We start from the raw sequence: 19,963 nt of genomic DNA on the forward strand, positions 1-19,963 counted from the left end.
TTGTAATATGACGTCCCAACCAAAAAATTAATTCGCCGTTACTTGTAGCGTCTAAAAAAATTCTTAAGATCGGGCCTTTTTTTCACCGATAGACGTTACCCCCGTCCTCAAATAAAGATCGTGTTATCCGCGAGTTCAGAGACCGATCGACTTCCATCGAGGTCGACATCAAACGTCAGCGACTATAAGAAACGGAACGAAAGACAAAAATGGGATAAAACATTTAAAAAAGAAAGAATAAAAAAAAAAGAGGCAAGAGGAAGAGAATGAGAGGACGAAGATTGGAAGCCTATTCTGAAATATTAGTCTCGCGGGAGGGCGGAGGAAGGACGAGGAGGTCCCGGTAATCGCCTGTTTTGCTGTGTAAGCACGGCGTACGGCTCGTGCGTGGGTTGCCACGAAGCAAACGAGGATTTATAACGCGTGTTTTACCGCCCGCGCGCTCTCGCGCGTTCGCTCATTCTCCGAGGGCCGCGCGCGCCTCGCTTTCCAACCCCTTCACAACTGTATATACGCGCAGGCCTCTCTGTATAGCACATAGAGACATATTTATCATCGGATCGACTATTATTATGAGAAGACGCGTGTACGTACTCACACGCGTACAAATTTTATGTGTTATGTATTATTTGTGCATACGAGATCGAGACTATACGCGCGGAGTCTGTTTTAACCCTCGGGACGTTGCCCCGCGCTTTTTCAGCCGGCACGAACCCTCCTCCCCGTTTCTTCCGATGTTTTATCCTGGACCGTGTATTATTTAGAAGGCGAGAAGAGATCTTCGCTACGAGTTGAGCAGAGCGTTCGACCAACTTTCTCGTTTTTACCGATGTCAAACACGTCGCTCTATTTTTTCATCTTCGATTCTCCCTCGCTCTCTCTCTATTTTTCGTCGCTTCTCATTTGTTAGCCCGATTTATTCGAGGCGGGAGAGCGAGCAACGCGTGAGGTTCGTCTCTCGTGGTACGAGGCACACCGGTGGCCGGAGACTTGAACAACTTGACATTTTTTGTTTTATTTTATACCCGGGGAAACATAGAAATATCTCGAAGATCGTCGTCTCTTCGCCGCTGCAAATGAAAATTCATCGATCGTTTCTTTTCGAGAAAATAAGTTTCGCTTAATTATCCTACGAATGAATATAAGAGCGATCCAATTCGAGAAACAGCGAATCCACATTCGAATCGAGTTCGGGCGCAAAATTTTCAAGTTGAAGAAAATAAACGAGAGCGGCAATAACGATATAATATATTGTGTGTATACACGGGAGGGCATCGTGCAAGTTTGTCTTTCGTCGAGTTGTAACTCACGCTTGGTTTACTCAGAATTCAAAAGCTTCTCGCGGCACAGCTTGCCAAGGAACACAGAGGCTCGCTCATGCGAATGGAAAAAATAAAAAAACGAGTGAGCCAAGCTCAGAGAGGTTGAGGGGGATCGAGCTAAAGAGAAGGAGGAAACACGCGCGGGGACGATGGATACTGTTAGTGGGAGAATGGCTCAAAGTTGAAGCGTTATGTTCCGCAGCGACGACGCGTCATCGTGTCAACGAGTGCGGGAACATGCTCGCGTTAAAATAGACCAGAAGGAAGAGTAAAAACAGAAGGGAAAAAGAGCAAGAGTGAAAGAGGTTAAAAAGATGAAAACTCTCGAGTCTATTTCGGTGCACTCGTGTAGCTTTTTCGTCCGTGCATCTTCCACGCGGCGTAGACGTCCAATTCTCAATTTCGTGCGCACACACCGTCAGACTAAACACAAGCTCACACGCGGATGAGCTGTTAGGGCACACGGGCATTTGTGAAAGTTTGTACATCGAGTCAGAAATAAACGATCGAAGGCTCGAGGAACTCGTGCGACAGGAGACGCAAGAGTGGATATTGTCACGTGTGCGGAGGCTGCTAACGACGCAGCAAATATTTTATACTTTTTAGTTATTTTTTACCGTTATACGAGTTCCCAAGCACCCTTCAGTCGACGGTGTAGCTAACGATAATAATGGAGAAAGAAAAAGTAAATAAAAGCAGCAAACAGTGATGGGAGCTATCGACGAAATTCAAGTCTCGAAAACCTCTCTTTATCATTTCTCGTTATTCCTGCGCGGACAAAGTTTAGAGGGGCGTAATTAAACGATAAACGCGCCAGGCGTTTTCTATCAAGTGGTTGGCACGTTGGCAGAAAGTCAGACAGCTTTGATTTTGCTCATTGGACGAAAGTACAGTGATAAAATCAACGAGAATTTTCACTCCTTTTTTTCCCTCGGCTTCGAATTCTCCAACATTTTTTCAACAATATTAGTTATAGTAATAATTTATTTCTATACTCGTACGTTTTTACTAAGTCCCCCCCGCCAATTACAAAAGTCACCGCTTACTTACTGATATTTTTTTTTTCCTTTCCGTATATTTTCTTCAATTATTCTTTTCACTTACATTTTTCATCATTATCCACTCGTATATCCTCTCACGCATATTCGCACAACTCTGTACTCATTTATTTGCCCTTCTCCTACTTCTTCGATTGCTTTCTTCATCTCGATTCCCCATTGTGACGAATTTCCATTTAGGATTCCTCCTGCCTCTTGCATTTAAGCATTTTTTCGCTCATCGTTCAAGAATATTGTTTGTCGAAAAGTATTTGTGAATGGAGCTGAAAAACGTGACTGAAAACGACGTTGCAGAAACGTCAAATAATTTCGTGTTTCCGATGAATGTTTTTTACGACTGCAAGATTTTTAATAAATTGGCAATTTACCAGAGAATGTCGAAAATCCAGAGATTTTCTCTCAATCCAATAATGAAAATGTCGATTGGGAGTTGATACGCGGAGAAAGAGCGCGAGCCCGTTCAATATGAAACGGAGCGAAGTAAATTTTGGGCAACTCCTCGATCGAAAATTTGGAGGATCCGGTAGAACAAAATCGTATAGCGGTTGACGAAGGCAGTTGGGAAATGCGAGGTATGTGCACAGAGAAACCGGAAGTGGTCGCGATGGAAGCTCCGATGCAAGCGTGCGAGTAAAGAGATTTGCATATCTATATGGATATATAACGCAAAAGGAAGAGCGAAAGAGAAAGAGAGGGTGAGGAATAACCCGGAGAGAGAAAACGAGTGCGAGCGTTGAATAAGCGCTCGGATATTTTAATTAAAACGCCCGCTCGTCCGCGACCGCGTAATTAATTGTCAAGAGCAAACGCCACGTATAATACGAGAGAGAAGCTCGAAACTCGAGCGATTTTCTCAAACTGCACCGCGGCCGAGATAGCCGAGTGAAGAGAGAAAGAGAAAGCGAGAGATAAAGAATTTAACATGGAAAAAAAGAATGTACAATCTGCGAGTCCGAATGGTTGTTGGAAAAAGGGCTCATAAAATACGGAGCAAGAATAAAGCGGAGCGGAGAGAAGAAAATGAAGCCGAGCTCCGTTCTGGAAGAGGCTTACTCTCGTTATGTACGAGAAATAATCTGTAAAATGGGCAGGGGAAAAAACGAGAACGAAAATTCGTCTTGATTGGAGGATTTGAATAAATGAATAAGTGCACCGAAGCGACTGGAGGCTGCTGCGAGAGCTTTCAGCCTGGGTGCATAGCCGTATGCAAATGAAACGAATGTCTCCAAAGTCTCGTTCTATAGGACGTTGAAAGAATATTCGAAAAAATGCGCTCCGGATGGAACGAGCATGGAGCTCCTTGTTTTTTATTATTCGAAAAATCACGTAGCAACATTTTTATTGATTACGTACGATTTTCTCTCGATCGTGATATCAAACAAAAGTGATTCGTACAATTGTGTTAGTAAAACAATGAAATCAAGCATTTCGTGAAAATGTGATTGAAAAAAATTAAAAAAACAAAAAATCAAAAGCATTTTATCGCTCGTCGTACACGAATTCGTGAAAAAATTTGGAATTCCGCGAAGCCTCGCGCGCATGACTCGCTTTTTCGTTCTTAAGCAAATACGCGCGTATAATATTTGCAATGGGAGTTGGGAGGCTAAGATCCATAATAAAATTGTAATATTCTTATCTCGTGTATTGAAAGTTCGTATATCAGTCGTCAAAAACGTTAAATAATCAGACGAGCCTTCAGTTACGGAATGCTTGAATTAATATTTATCAAAGGCAAATTCGAGACCGCGACCTTGCTGGAAGTTTGCACTTGCAACATCGTTGCGCGCGTGAAATGTTATTAGGAGCGACGAATCGTCCGCGCGACACTCGCGTCGATAAATGTACGGAAGCCAAAATCAAGGTGATTTTTCCCGATAACGCGAGAGTTAGTTTCAACGGCGATTATGAAGCGAGTGTGAAGAATGGCCGGAATAAAAAGCGCGGAAATGCGTTGACGCCGCGCGAGTGATAATTCGTAAAACTCCGTCGAATCAATCTGGAAAGCGTTTTCTTCTATTTATCTTGCCTTCATTTTCATTCCTGAGCGTGCTCTATGGAGACGAATAATAAAATAAAAAGAACGACCAGAGAGAGAGAGAAAAGGAAAAAAGAGGAGCGTAGTAGGTGGAGCGTCGAGTGCACGCATATTGCAAGCGATCGGTCTCCGAAGGGCCGGGCGGCGGGGAGGGCCGGGGAGTCGCGTTAATTTACAGTTGTAGGAGCACCGGGGAGCCATTGTTATTAATCGAGGAAAAGCGGGGAAGTGGTAGTATGGAGCCGCGGAGCCCCTCACCTCGTAAAAGTAATTACCGAGTTATCGTTTGCGGAGCTTGGGCGTTTGTTCTGCTCCGGGTTGATATTAGAGAGCTCTCGCTCCGCGTGCGGACTTTTCGAGGGGGTTTTGCCTCGCCGCGCTCGTTTGCTGAAAGGGGTTGGCCGCGGAAGCGTGTATATGTAAGCGCGCGCGGTTACGAGTGAATAAGAGAGAAAGGTGAAGAGAAGAACGCGCGAGCCCACTTAGTACCCGAGAATAAACCGTTTGCATCGGGGAGAATGGGATTGCAGCACCGACTTACGAGCTTACAAAATTACTTGCCCGCATTTCAATGACGTACTTTCACCGCGTTCAAATTTCCATCGTTCAAATGCACCGTAATATCTCAAAAGTCCTCTCTAATTCAAATTATCCAGCAACAACGAAAGAGAACAACAAAAACTCGCCGATCCTTTTTTCCCCCAAATCAGAAAACCGTGCATTTGAAATTCTATTCAACCGGGAATTTCCAAGTCGATTTTCGTCCGTCGCTCATCAGGGTCAAACAATTCTTTGGCTCATCGCGATGAGCCCGCGAGTGTCAAGGTGGCCGAGGCAAGAAAAAAATATGAGCGCAAAATCGTCTCTAGACGCAGGAGCGTTTCGACAAACCAATTAATCCATGCCTAATATTATTAGGTATATCAGAATAAATGAATTTGGCATTTTAAAGGAGAGCGAAGCGAAGTATGGCTCGGCGGAGAAGCAGAGGAGCGGGGGGCTCAAATCAGTGAAACTGGCGCAAAACGCGTACATATAAATGCGAGTTATCCACGGCTCCCGGGAGAATTTTCGTCTCGCGTTTTCGATGAAATAATGAAGTGCAATTACCGAAGGCTCTTTCGGTGAACCGCACTGTAATTGCATTTTCAACGATAACCGAGTGTTTCGCGTTGTACACGAGCGAGTGTAGGATACGCGCGCGCGCGCGCGCACACACGCACACTCGAATACAAACGCGTTTTAGCGTTTATGAAGTGCGCGCTGGTGGAAGCCGCTGATGAAGAGTAGAGAAAAAGCCGAAATGAGAACCGCGAGGATTTTCAAGCTCACCGACCCACGCACACAGAAACGCGCGTACACCGACAGTCTTGTCATAAAAGAAACGTCACAGTTTATGTCGAATATACGAATCGATCGCCAGTACGACGGAAAAAGGAGAAGAATAATTATCGAGAATTGAAAAAAAAAAAAAAACACGAAGAAGAAAAAAGACAAAAAAAAGAAGAGGAAGATAATAATGATAAATCGAGGACTCATCGAAGCGGACAAAAGTTCCAATTTTCTCGATAATCTCTCATTCGAGGAATTTTTACAGTGAATTATACATCGACACGAAAAAGAGTGAGGGGCAAAAAAACAGTTATGAGGGTGGCAGCAGGGGCAGCTGAACGACTGACATTTTTTTGTTTCAAGCTCGCAATTACGCGAATGAATTATTTCCGACGCGAGCTTAACGAGACGGTCGCATTAAAAAATGGAAAACAATGAGAGGAAAAAAAGCAAGTCCTTCCTCATTTTTCACGCGCACGTTCGGCGGGGCTAATGGAAACGAGCAGAAGAGAGAGAAAGAGAGAGAGAGCTCAAAATGTCGTATGTTCTAAGAGGAAAAAATGTAGCGATGTGTGTCGAGCGAATTATAATATCAGTGAGAAAAATGGCATTTTATACGATCGGGAGAATCGTAAGGAAAAATAAAATTGAAGGAGGCGTAGAAACAAAAACAAGCTGACGAATCCCAAGCCCTAACGCGATTAGCTAGTGCCGAGTGAGACGTTTGAGCAATCAACGATTATTACAGCTTCGCTAATTACAGGTTGTGCCGCATAAACATAAATATACGCCGTAATTGCGCGCGCCTCGCTATACCCGAGGGAGTGTATGTTTATAGAGAGGAAAAAGCGGGCGATGGGCCCTCGTCCCATAGGAATATCGATAAAAGCGTCGTCGCGCAGCGGTAACGAAATCGATCGGTACAAACGCAGAATCGTGAAACGTTGCGCGCACAAATTATATTTATAAATGGTGAGCCCATGGCTGTATGTTTTGTAAAGAAGAGACAAAATGGCATTTCCCGATAAACGATTATTGACGAGATTAACGTACACGCGTAACGTCACAAACGCTCAAAAGTAATAAATGATATCCATCAAATGCGAGGACGGTGTTGATTTCGTTTGTGTGTGTTTTATAACAAAAATACACTGAATAGAGTCGAAGAAAGCGGGACGAATGAATTTTTTTGAAACGACTTTATACGGGTCTCGTTAAAGTGTCAGAATGAAAGAAACGCACGTGGAAAATTGAGGAAATTGAGACACGAAAACACGAGGAAATTTATCGCGAAAATTGAGAGACGACGAAAGGAGGAGTGAAAGAAGCGGATGGCAAAAGCTTCGTAAAATAATTTGTTTGACTTTTTAATGTCGAGCGCGATTGCCGTGTACGAGCACGACACGGCGATCGGAACTATCGCAGTTGTCACCGATTATAAACGCTTGTTACTATTTTACGACGAGCGTTCGAAAACGTAGAGAAGAAACGCTCGCGTCTTATTATTTTAATCGCCCCCGACGCAGCGGCTGTTCCGGTAACTATTATTCTCAGCCGGTCTTTCCAAACGAGCCAAGAAAGACTCTATTGACCCAAACCTGGCATGATCGATGCGACGTATGACCATAAACGTGCAATCTAAACGGATAAAGATTGAGAAAAAATAAAGCGACGGTCAATTCGACGGAGCATCAAAGTTTTCTTCGATGAGCTCTCTCGGCAGATGGAAATTTACGTCGGAAAGATTAGCAACGCCACAAATTAAATAATTTTTGGGCCTTAAAAGACAAAATTTCCATTTTAAAGTGTTTCAAAGCCCGAAAATCCTCCGATTTTTAATATTTTTGTACGATTTTAATTCAGGCGACAGCCACTGCTTTACAAAACAAAACGATCTTCGGTTTTTTCATCTCAGATAAACCAATGCCCCGGAATCGTCGAGAGCATGAAGAAACACATGGATTCCTGTGGAGTAGTTTTACACTGAATCTACGAGAGATATCGAAGTTAAAAATTTCTATAATGGAGTTGAAATACTAATAAATAAACCCTTCAAATTTCGAAGGTCTGTGTTTTTCTTCCTCGCCGCAAAAAAATCGGGAACAAATCCCAAAAAATCTGGCTGCCACAGAGAGTGACCTCCTCAAGAGCTAATTAATTAGTGTTACGGGAAAAAAATGTGGAGCGCCATCCCTTCTCAGTAAAACACCCCTGACATTGTCAAATTTTGAAAAAGTTAGCACCGCCATAACATTGCTCCATTTCGGGATTTCTCTGCCCAACGAATTTTCCGATAGAATTTCCGAAATCTCCTGATAAATCGCAATATTTCTCGCTCAAATTCCGTTACCCTCGATACGCATGGACAAAAACATTCGATGAACAAATAGCTAAAGTGGTTTCCTCGCGGCGAGGCTTCGCGCGATAGCGCGGCGAATATACGCACAAACAACCGAAGCGCGGTATCGCATTCGATTCGCCATTTACGCAATGAACCTAATTGACTCGTGCTCGAGTAAATACACGATGAATTTGGCGCTAGACTTCATTCAAATTTATCAAGATTCCACATCGGGTTAATAACGAAAGAAAAATCGAGATAAAAGCGTGAAAATTAGCTTACCTTTTTTTATTTAATTATATATATTTGGTTGCGTCAATATCTAGGTTAATGGCGATGATTTGGAAAAATATACATCGTTTGTACCGTATGGAGATTGGCTATTTGAGGCGAATTGTGGAGTTCATTTATACGCGACGTCGCGAGTCGGCAGTGTTGGAGTTGAACGAAATGAAGGAAAAAAAGATTTGTAATTCGCCAATTTTTTTATTTCACGAATCGTTGGTGTACGTTGAAAAATTTAAAATTTGCCAGATAACAAAATTGGAGATTAACTGGAATTATTCGAGTTTTTTGCATCGTTTCGTTGGACCCCAACGTTGCAAATTCCAGCGTCATATTTGTATGGCGTTACACGATTGTCGGTTGGTTTCAGATTTTTTCGTATGTATCTAGATTCGTTAGCAATAATTGTTTGTTTTTTAACATTGTTCGGTGGTCGTCAAGGCTAGTTTCAGTGAACTTAGTAGGTTTATTTCTTCGTGAATAATTAGCTCACCTGTTTGTGCATTTCCACATTGAGGCCGTACGACATCTCGTAATACTGCAACAAAATAAAGCATTTCGTCATTCATTGAGTCTTGAGAAAATGTAACGTAATAGTATAATACGCAACATGTTCATGGAATATCTCCATACATTTATTCAAATAAACATTTCTCATTAAAATGATTTCTCAATAAATTATGAGACCGATACGCGTCGGTAGGATAATGAGTATGAACGATAAACGTGTAGGAGCATTAACAAATATCGAATTCAATGCAATTACGTAGTAAAATACGAAGCACAAAGAAAATCATTGTTTTTCGATATCGGAAAGCATTCTCAAAATTCGAATCTCGCCAGCGCGTAGGTTTCTTCGAGGCTCCAAAACCGTCGAATAAATTTGAATAAATTCGGCAGGGAACGAAATTGTAGAATTACTCGAATAATTGGAGGCCTTTTCACATTATTTCGTTGTACTCCAACGTTGCAAACTCCAGCGTCACCGACAAACGACTCGAATCGATTTTTATTCGAAGCAAACCTAGGCGCAATGAGCGTGTCAGGAATTCTTCGATCTTCGATCGAAGAACCCTGACCGTAATCAGAACCCACGAAGACGATTCGGAGAGCGAGAGAATATTTCTAAAAAAGTTTTAGCTCGCAGGAAGAAAAAATCGTATGAGCCGAAGCGAGAGGTAAGAAATAAAAAAAGCTCAAAGATCGTAGATCCGAAAAATGGATAAAGACTCGAGATTGAATGTGCGAGCGATACGCGAACGTCTCTCAGTACAGTTTATACAGGCGGAGTGTATATACGCGAATAAAAGGAGACGCGTGAACAACATAAGAGAGAGAGAGAGTTCCGCGAGAGAGCGCAGGTTCTTAATTTAACGGGCCATTAGACCGGTAATTACGCCGAGCGAATTAATTGCACCGTAAGTGAGTTACTCGTTGTTTCCATACACCACGCGTATATGTATAATATATAAATAGGCAGAATGCGGAGCCTTAAAGAAAACGGCAAAGAGGCCGGGGGGAGGAAGGGTGCGCGAGGACTGTAAAAAGTGAGCGCGGGATAGGAAAATGCACGAAGGTTGTTACACAGAATCCATTGCGGTTTCTCCATCGCGTATACTTAGCGGTTGTGGAGCGAGCGCGCACACCCGTTTTTCTCGTACCCAATCTCAGAGGTGTTATAAATAAAATGTAATGCAATTGGCTCGGTGCATGCGGAATAAGTGTATGAAAATCCTTCTCTCTAGAGTGAAAAAAAAATAAAAAAAAAAATAAAAATTTATTCTCTCTTATGCCCATTCGTATATCAGCGCTTTAGCGTCTCTCTAATTGGCCGCTATTCAAATTCTCGTACACGCTTGCACCGTATAGTATTATATTCAGGCTGTAATCAAAATAGGAAATCTCCCGTGTGTCATAGACGCGCAAGTGTGCATTTCTATACACACACAAGCGCACGGAGTTTATATAACAGACGAGAGAGAGAGAGAGAGAGAGAGAGAGGAGAATCAAATGTATAGGAAATTCAAGCGTGAGAGCGAGAGTTAATGAATTCGGTTTCTCAATACAAACTCCCAATTGCCATAGCCCTCGACCGGACCCCTCTTGCCTCTCTTTCAATGACAATTATATGCACCGATTCTCTCTCTTTCCATATATATTTATATATATACATGTATATTAGAAACGAAGTAGCCACTGCGGGACTCTAATTAATCGAGCGCTAATACTCGCGGTTTGCCGCAATTAAACACCCACAAAATATAATTGTTATTATCGATGTCGACAGATGCATAAATACACGTAGAAATATACGCGTAATCACAAAGTATATATAATTCAATATTAGTTGTAACCAATCTGAAGTGTGCTTTATGCGAATAAAATTGATTGAGTGGGCGCGCGCACGGACCGACGAAAATTACGCGCTCTCTCGACGCACATATTCACATAATCGAGTACACACACAAAAATGTATAACTTTGACTCGGTTTGCCTATAATTGTATTCATTTAGCCGATCCGAGAAATCACGTTGAATGATTTTACGGGTATAAATAGTTTCTGCGCTGGGCATGGGAAAGAAGGAGAGACAACTGTTAGTCAATCACGTATTGTTCCGTCCACCGTAACTGTTTTCATTTTCAAGTTCTCGTACACCGTCGATTATCGGGTGCATGGCCAATTGGAATTTCATATTGTCCACAAAAAGAGTTGTTGACACACAGCCTTCAATTTGCTGGCGGCAGAATATTTTCGTGTATTAATATTATATAATAATCAAATTAGTGGCGATCGAATTTGCAAAATTTTCATTTTCCATCTGAATATGATATTCGGGAGGGTAACGTTGCTCGAAATTTACCATACGATGAAGCACAAAGGATTGTCAAACACGGATTGCCCAACAATCTGTAACGATTGGGAAATAGAAAAAACGACGCTAAAGTTCGCAGCGTTGGAGTCCAACGAAATGGTGGAAAAAAACATTTGCAATTGAGCTATTATTTATTTCACGAAGTATCGGTGCAGCTTGAGGAGCTACGAATTGCAAATTAGGCAGACAACAGAATTGGAGAACTCCTGGAATCGAGAGTTTTTTCCCCCATCATTTCGTTCGACTCCAACATTGCAAACTCAACAGTGTCACAGTGACTGCAGATGAAAACCCACCACGAAATTTTCTCTCAAAGTTAAACGCATAAAATTTGGCGTCCCACGTTATCTCGAATAAAAATCGAAAGGGTATGAGATCGCTAATTAAGCACGACGACATATATCAATAAATATATAAATAAAGGTGTATAGCCTCGTGGCCAATATAAATGAAGTGTCTCAACGGGAGTCCGTCCCCGAGTATACACCGCGCGACGTTTATTAACACATGTTCATTAGTGCCCGAGTGGCTGTGTCACAGCGTGTAAGTAGGTAAAGCTTGTTCAACAATCTATACACACACACACACACACACGCACACATACACACATATATAGAATACGAATGAGGGTATAAACTTGAGAAAGAGATTCGCTCTTTCTGTCTCGCTCGAGCGGTTCAACACCGGGCGCGCTTCGACAAGAGCTACATCCTTTGTATAAGCCTTTGGTGTACATATTTTATGTATGTATTTAACGTATAGATAGATACGTGTTAAATATAAATGATATATAAAGGGGACGAGCTCGTGGCTCGCGCGCTCCGATAAATCACCGAGAAGGAAGGGTAGAGAGGGAGTGGGAAAGGGAGAGAAGTAAGAGAAGGGGAGCGACGACTTCCTTCCCGAGCGGTGCACCATTCGGAGTTTGCCGGTGCTCCCGCTGCCGCACTTCATCCTTCCTATTCACGGCAACTTGATTAATCGTGTTTAAACTAGTCGCCTCCGCGCCAATTAAGTCTATACGCGAAGCAAAGAAGCCGCGAGAGGGGGAGAGAGTGCGCAAACATGGCAATATCGCGGTTAAGAGCTGGCTTATTCGCGACGTGCCAAGAGAGGAGGCTCGTGGTGTGCGCGCGCGCGCGCGCGCAGAGGGCGCTCGGGCTGACTGTATAAGCACAAAGTGCATGTAAAAAGTTGCTGGAAGAAACGCGGGATAAAATATTGGCAAGTGCCGTGAATTCATCAAGGCCGTACGAAGTAGCGCTCTTTTTGCGGGACGATGGAAAATCCTTTGTGACGATACGAGGAAGATTTTGACGAGCGTTTTAAATTGAGGGAGCAATCGGTCGCGGGGCGCGCGGATTTAAAGACGCGGAGTGTTTTCGCGCGGTGGCGTTCCCTACGAAATACGAAGATACACGAGCCGAACCCGCGATGCGCAAAGTAAAGCGTGAGCGGCGGTTTATAGCTGTTGTATAAATATGCAGGCATCGCGTGTGTTTCGCGTTTGGTAAAGGCGCACGAAACCTCGGGGCCTGAAAGGGGCGCGGAGGAAAGAGTAAAAGAGGGAGATAAATAGCCGGACGAGAAGACGAGACATTAATAAATTAGCCGGTATATCGTGCAGTATCGCGTGTACGTTACGAAAACACGCGGAGCTGCTCGAAAGAAAATACGGAGAGAGAAGGAAGAGACGGAGGGTATAAAAGGGAGAGAGATATCGCGAGGCAGCTCTTCCCGGAGGGATATTTACATTCGCAACTACCGAAAGATCGCGCTGTACGCTAACTTTTGCCACGCAGGTATGAAATACGAATTATCAATTGAGCTGCTCCTGAAATAACTTCAATTCGAATTCCCCGTATCTCGTGTATCGCTATCATCTCGAAATTATGCGAGCAGTATCGATAACTGTTATTTATCGATTAGTCAATATTTCGTATCGAGAATCTGCTGCTACTGAGAAAGTCAATTTTTTTTATCTATCGACACTTTCGGGGGAAGTGAAAAAAAAAAAAAAAAATTGGAGCAACGAAATGTGGCATTAGGGCAATGAAATAAATGATCATCGCAAGGTTAAACATGATTAGACGAATAAAATAGTTTTAGATCACACTGCGTATTCATTCTCACCGAAAACATGGCAGTTAAGGCCTTGTATGCAGCGGACGGAAAAACGTGATTTTCTTGATGTTTTTTTTCGACAAGAAAATAAATGTTTATTGAAAAACTGTGGACATTCATTAGTAGATATGTTCATGTACTTGTACAATTTTGTTTCATCGATAAATTTCTCGAAATGGCGCAACTCCAGCTGTATTCGAGTTGCACATTTTTTTGAGCATCACTTGCGGTGGACATGATGACTAAAAAACTGTCCATACCAAATTTATGTCACTTATTTATTACAGTAACAGCTTGGGCCTGGACGAAGGATTTGCAAAAATGTTGATTTGACAAAAAATGCCGACAGTTTCGACAAAAATTCATTTTTTGAGGTGCTGCATTTTCGCTTTTTATGTTACAACTTTTTTTCAAACAAAATACGAAATCCTTCGTCCAGGCGCTAGCCATTATTGTAACAAATGAGTGGTACAAATTTGCGGTATGGATCGGATTAATAGATTTTTAGTAAATCGTGTCCACCGCAAAGGTATTTTTCAAAAAAGACAATTCTGAGATAATCTCGCGTTACATCGCATCTGATGTTTCGATCTTAATGAAATTTGGTGAGAATATTCTTCAGAGATTGTATACTTGAAGAATGCTTAGTAAATAACATTTTCGACTTTTCCGCCCATCACAAGTCCATGTAAGGCCTTAAATGAAGAAAAATCTTCCAATAACACCAATTACTATTGAATCGATCATTATTATTTTTCACTGCTTTTTGCTCGAGCCTCCCTCATCCATTTTTCTTACCCCAACATTAATGCGACAATCAAGCATCGAAAAAACGTTGAGTTAAGGTAACTCCTATGTACTGCGTGCTAGTCAAATGAGTGCTAAGTTTTCAAAACGCTTTTAGACCAAGTTTAACGTACTGATTAAACGTATTGTTAGTGGATTTGTATTAGAGCATATTTTATTAACATGTAAAAATATTAAAAACGCTAGTTTTGCAAAACCATCAACCGATAAATGCAAATTTCCACGCTGACACATTTTCACTGGTATTTTTCAAAGAATTATCTGCGTTTTTTCATCGATTTTTTTGCGACCAGTCTCATTTTGTTCGTCAACCGGTCCTCTATGAATCCACCGTGTAGTTGTTTTTTTTAACTCGTTCGTTTCACTGTTGCATTTAATTGTTCATTAAGCGAAAAAACTTTTTCATTCATAATTTCTGAATGAATGAGTTTAAAGGAAAATCTACGTGGTGAATTCGTAGAGGATCAGTTGAGGAACAAAATGAGACTTGGTGCAATAAAATCGGTTAAAAAATACAGATGATTCTTTGAAAAATACCTGTGAAAATGTGTCATCATGGAAATTCGCATCTATCAGTTGATAGTTTTGCATTATCTTAAATATTTTTTCACGTTAACAAAATATGCTTGAATACATATCTACTAACACGTTGAACTTGGTCTAAAAGCGTTTTGAAAATTTAGCACTCATTTGACTAGCCTGGAGTCACGGACTTACCTTAACACAAAATCAGAGCTTGTTTTCAAGTTGATACATGGAAAAGACGATATGAAGGTAAAGCATCAAACTCCAAGTAAGTTTTTCCCGCAATAACGTCACAAGAAGAGCAAGTGCAGGTGTTCGAAGTATTTACAGGTGAATGCACACGTATTCGTCGATTTTATATAAGTAGCAAAGTTATTTACGCCCATGTTTGCTTGAGCTACCAGAGTTTCGATGGATATATAGAAAAGAGGTGTTCGGAGCTGCTCAATTGGCAAGTGTACAGAAGTTTCTGATGGAGCGAGAATGAGTTAGGAGGAAGAAGAATGAGAGAGGGAGAAAGGGAGCAAGACGAGTCTCGAGTCAATCGCAAGCAAAGACGAGAGCGGATGCAATTAACGGTAAGAAGTCGTTGCACGGTTTAATGCCCGAGTGAGCCCGATTAAGTTTGCCAACACATGTATACAGAGCGAGAGATAAATGGGAGATAAATAAGAGAGGAGATCGAGTCGTCGTAGAGCGAGAAAAAGAGAACTGGAAAGAAGAGCAAATAGTCGAGGGAAATGTGAAAAGTAGGCAAAACAGGAAGGAGATTGGGAGAGAAAAATTGGCAACGAAGGAAGAAAAATATCTACGAGAGAATATAAATGTAAGAGTGAAAAAAGGAGAAAAATACGAGGAATACCGAGAGAATCTGTCAGCAGCGTAAGCAGCCAAGTTCCATATGAGATAACTCTCGATATTCGTGCGTTTACCGATGAGAAGAAGAAGACGGAGAGGAGGAGAGAAGTAGGAAGGAAAATGAGAAAATAGGAAGCAGGGAGAAACTGGTTGAGCTGGATTGCAACGAGCAACCAAATCGAGGAGATAGAACATCGGTACACCGAGAACAGTTCTCGCATTTGACGAGGGAAATAACCTGTGTACACACATACGTGTATGAACGAAACAGGAGAAACAGCGATTTTGTACGTGTGAAGGCAAACATCGATAGTTGCAAGTCCTCAACACAATTCTGGCTTAACTCTCCCTGTGTTAGCAGTTTCTCGTCACGTATCTCCGGCCAACTATACACCGAGAAAATTTCGTATACCCTGCTCGTTTCCAACCACAACGCCCCTCTTTACGTATATATTTATCTGTAATATGTATAAGGGAAGGCAATAAATCTTAGGACTGGGAACACCTTTGGATGGCGCTGAAGTTTGCAACGTTGGAGTCCAACGAAATGATGTAAAAAAATCCTCCAATAATTCCGGTGATTTTCCAATTTAGTAGTTACCTGTCGAATTTACGATTTATAGTTTTTCAACCTGCATCGATACTTGGTGAAATAAAAAATTGGTCAATAACAAATGTTTTTTTCGTTCGTTTCGTTGGACTCGAAGGCCGTTGCAAACTTGAGCGTCGTGTCGAGAAAAGCAGCACAATTTATACAAAACCTTCGCGAGCAAACTTTCGTATTAAATTCTCATTATTATCGAGGATTTTTCAGCTGGTAATTAGCGTGGCTTCGGCACGTATTCGTGTGGAAAAAATCGCGTAGTTCATCCCAACAAACCAACTCGAATGATCGCAATAAACGTGTCTAACATACATACTGAGTTATAAGAAATAATATGAGGCGTTGTTAGATGTCGCCTGTGGCATGTTGGAATTTAGTAGCTCGAACTATATAATGACCAACAGGTGCGAAGATCCGACTAATTATTTGACGCGATTGGTGCGTTGCGGGCTGATTGGCATGACTCGTTAACAGCCTGCGAAATGGTGCGTACTGCCAAGATCGAGGCAAGGGGAAAGATGTAGTTTCAAGGAAATTTCGACAACTGCGAATAGTCGTTTTTGTATCGAACGTGCGCAGGAGGCTTTTAGAATGTGCAAATTTGAAAATTTGTTTCTTTTTTACTCACCATTACGTAGTGTCGTTGAATCTCGATTTTTTCTGTCGCCAACTTCTCGCACTCGAGTTTCATACTGTGGAAATAAAATAATGAAAAGTTGATTTTAGCGAACGAATCGATCATTTTTGTAGTCGGATTCGTTATAAAATCGATCAATAAATATACTCACTTGTGATACTGTGCTTGTAGAAAATTAAATTCCTCCTTAATGCGATCGCACGATTCGCCGACGGTGAATTTGAAGGGTTGACCGGGCTGCGGTGGACCCTGAAACACAGAGATTTCAAGACTCGTTATTCGCACACAAATAAAGACAAGTTTAAAAATGTTTTCGAGTATATTTCATTGAAGGGATGCCAGGGATGCTCGCCGAGAAAAGCGAGAGCCACAGATGCCCATTTTTCTCGTGCTTCACGCTTTGTTAAGTTTTCTAAGCACGAAACGTTCCTGCCTGTTTTCTCTTATGGCTGAACCGAGATCGCGAATTCGCGCGAGCGTAACAATCTCTCGATTTATCCTCGAGGGTTGCCCAATTTTTTCCATTTTCACGCCTCCCGTTCCACCAGTCTTTGGTCGAGCGTATAAATATTGGGAGAAACATTCGTCCCATCATTTTGACTCGGACACGTTGACAAACGTCGGAAGATAATATATAAATAATTTTCAATACTTTTGAGAATATATAGGGTGACGCATCGTCTGGAAAACGCGTCGAGAAAGCTCGGATGGACAAAGAGAAAGAGAGCGGAGCAAGTGTTAATTACGTGTTTGCGGTGTCCGCGAGGATTACACGCTGCAACCGAAACTATACGAGCTCGCTGTACCGCGGCGTGTCGAACGTTACACGTTGGCAGTGGTGTGGCGACGCGACCGAAGGCTGCTCGCAGCTTCGAGTTACTCTCCTCCGCGTTTCGTGTCGTTTCAAGAACGATGAAAGTGGCGGTCTCTTTTGAAATCTCATCTTCTACATTCTCACGTCTGATAATGGAATTTGCAATCGACTTTGCAAACAGGCGGCTATGACGCTGAAGTTCGCAACGTTCGAGTCCGAAAATGATCCGTGAAATAAAAAATTCTTCAATTGCAAATATTTGTTTCCTTCATTTCGTTGGACTCCGTTGCTCAACAAGTAAATCGAGAATCAAATATACCATTTGAACGCAGACGTTGAGAATTTTCGTCGGGAAATCCAAGCGAAAAGTCACGGAGACATTTACAAATTGGACCCCAGACGCAGCATCATCCCCCGAGCACCTCCGTGGTCCAGAGACCAAAAATGGAGTAGATGAGACAGAGATGAAGGAGAGATCGATCAGCAGGAAAATATAAGAAGAAGAAAAGGGTTCGGGGAATCGTTGCCGAGACAATGGAGACAAGCTTGTAGAATGAGGAGAAAATTCTGAGAGGCAAGAGAGAGAGAGAGAGAGGAAGAAATGAAAGATCACCCCATGACCCCGATGACAATCGGGCCGTTGTGATCGAACGAACGAGTCGAGAGGGGAGACTAGATGCATCGTCGTCTCTTCTCATTTTGTTGTCTCCTTCCCTTATCTCTTCCCCCCTTTTTCGCGGTCTCTCTCGTTCTCAACTTAGCTGACTGTAAATATAGTATTACGACGTCGACAAACTGAATTTATCGAGGGAGAGAGACACGGTCGTCTCCACTTTCTTAATAGAGATCGTAGTTCCTCGCTCCCTTTTCTATGTGTATTTCTGGCCCCTTCGCATTCCCTGAACACTGAAAATCGCACGCGGATGCACGGCCTTCGCGATACCCTTATCTCGAGCTCCTCTCATTGTCCACAGTTTCTATGAACTTAAGCTTGTTTAGGATGACACTGAAACTCGTAGATTTTCAGTCTGCACCAACAACGATTCGTGAAATAAAAAATTGCTGAATTAGAAACGTTATTTTCTAATTCAGAGATTTTAGAGGAAATTTAACGCCTCGACTGTAGTGCGCTATCGAATTTTTACTGGTTCGCTGTGTGCGAAACTGGTAGCGCCCTCCAGTGACTCGGTAGCTGCTTTATTTCCTGGGTTATCTAGAGACGCGGCAGCGTCTTGACGTCAAGTATTTAAAAAAAAAAAAAAAATGTAGGCAGAGCGAGTCAAGACGGGCCGTGTTATCTTTACTCGAGATCGGTCGATTTCCCCTCACTCGTGGAGTTCGAGTGGCCGCCATTTGTTGGAAATTTGTCGCACGAAAATATGTAATACGAGAATTTCACATTGGAAGTTTGCTCCGGGCTTGTAGAGTGGGGGAAGCTCTCCGCGTCGAAAGCGGGGACGAAGCCAATGGGAGCAGACTTTTAAGGGGATTCGACTATCAAATCTATCGAGTATCTGAGAGACAGGCTTGATCGATATAAATTTTAGTTGTCAGACGTTCAATATTCCAACAGCTTCAAACAAACAATTGGAAAAGTGCGTTTCTCTTTTGGAATATAAATATTGCACAGATGAATGCGATTTTCTCTCATATTTCCAAAGCATCGAGAGAAAAATAGTTGTTAAAGAGAAACTTGATAATAATTTCTCGTCGTAGAATCCGTAAATCCACGCAGCTTCAAACTGCGAAATAAAAGCAACGTCGTGTATCCACCGGTTTGCTGTTTTTTAAAACTCTTTTCTCCGGATCAGGAGTTGGTAGTACTTTGGCTCACTTTGACACGCGAGTGTACACGTACTACGTGCGTGCACATATATTTTTGATTATCTCCTCGTATCCGTGTGTGGTGGAGTCTGTTTCTCCAGGAATTCGTATCAAATCGTGACTCGAATTGACAAGCGGTTAAACGAGAAGAAATTCTGCGACTAAGTACGGACGATTGAGAGAACGAGAAGGAAATAAATGGGGAGAAAAGGAGTCGAGGAGGACGAGGAATATACGAAGAGATTCGAGGAATCTTTGGAGAGACAGGAATTCGCAATTAAAGTATTTCTCGCCCATAACCGCTCGTTCCAATGGTCGACGAGTGTTTTACTTTCAAATCGTAATTAACGCATTCGTTGCGATTAAGGGGCAGTCGCGATCGAATTTACTGAAATATCTTCGTCGATTCTTCAATCATTTTCGCATATTTTATCAACAATTCCCGTTTTCCGGATCGACTAAATAGAGGGGATGAAAAATAGCGGTTTCACGTACGATTAATCTCGCCGAACTCGATAAATAA

The 19,963-nt window shown here is 42.2% G+C and overlaps 1 protein-coding gene across 2 annotated transcripts in view; it reads right to left on the bottom strand.

Annotated features, from left to right (window-relative positions):
- LOC122412175 (protein groucho-like) overlaps window positions 1–19,963 on the bottom strand; it is a 64,716-nt gene that overhangs the window by 20,550 nt on the left and 24,203 nt on the right. For both annotated transcript variants that reach the window (XM_043421539.1, XM_043421540.1), the window contains exons 2-4: window positions 16,954–17,051; window positions 16,794–16,857; window positions 8,867–8,911 (exon numbers count right to left, since the gene is read on the bottom strand). In XM_043421539.1, coding sequence (XP_043277474.1) covers window positions 8,867–8,911; window positions 16,794–16,857; window positions 16,954–17,051 — 207 coding nt within the window. The remainder of the gene's footprint in view (window positions 1–8,866; window positions 8,912–16,793; window positions 16,858–16,953; window positions 17,052–19,963) is intronic.

This window comes from Venturia canescens, chromosome 6, assembly GCF_019457755.1.
Source record: "Venturia canescens isolate UGA chromosome 6, ASM1945775v1, whole genome shotgun sequence".
In the NCBI taxonomy this organism is placed as follows: domain Eukaryota; kingdom Metazoa; phylum Arthropoda; class Insecta; order Hymenoptera; family Ichneumonidae; genus Venturia; species Venturia canescens.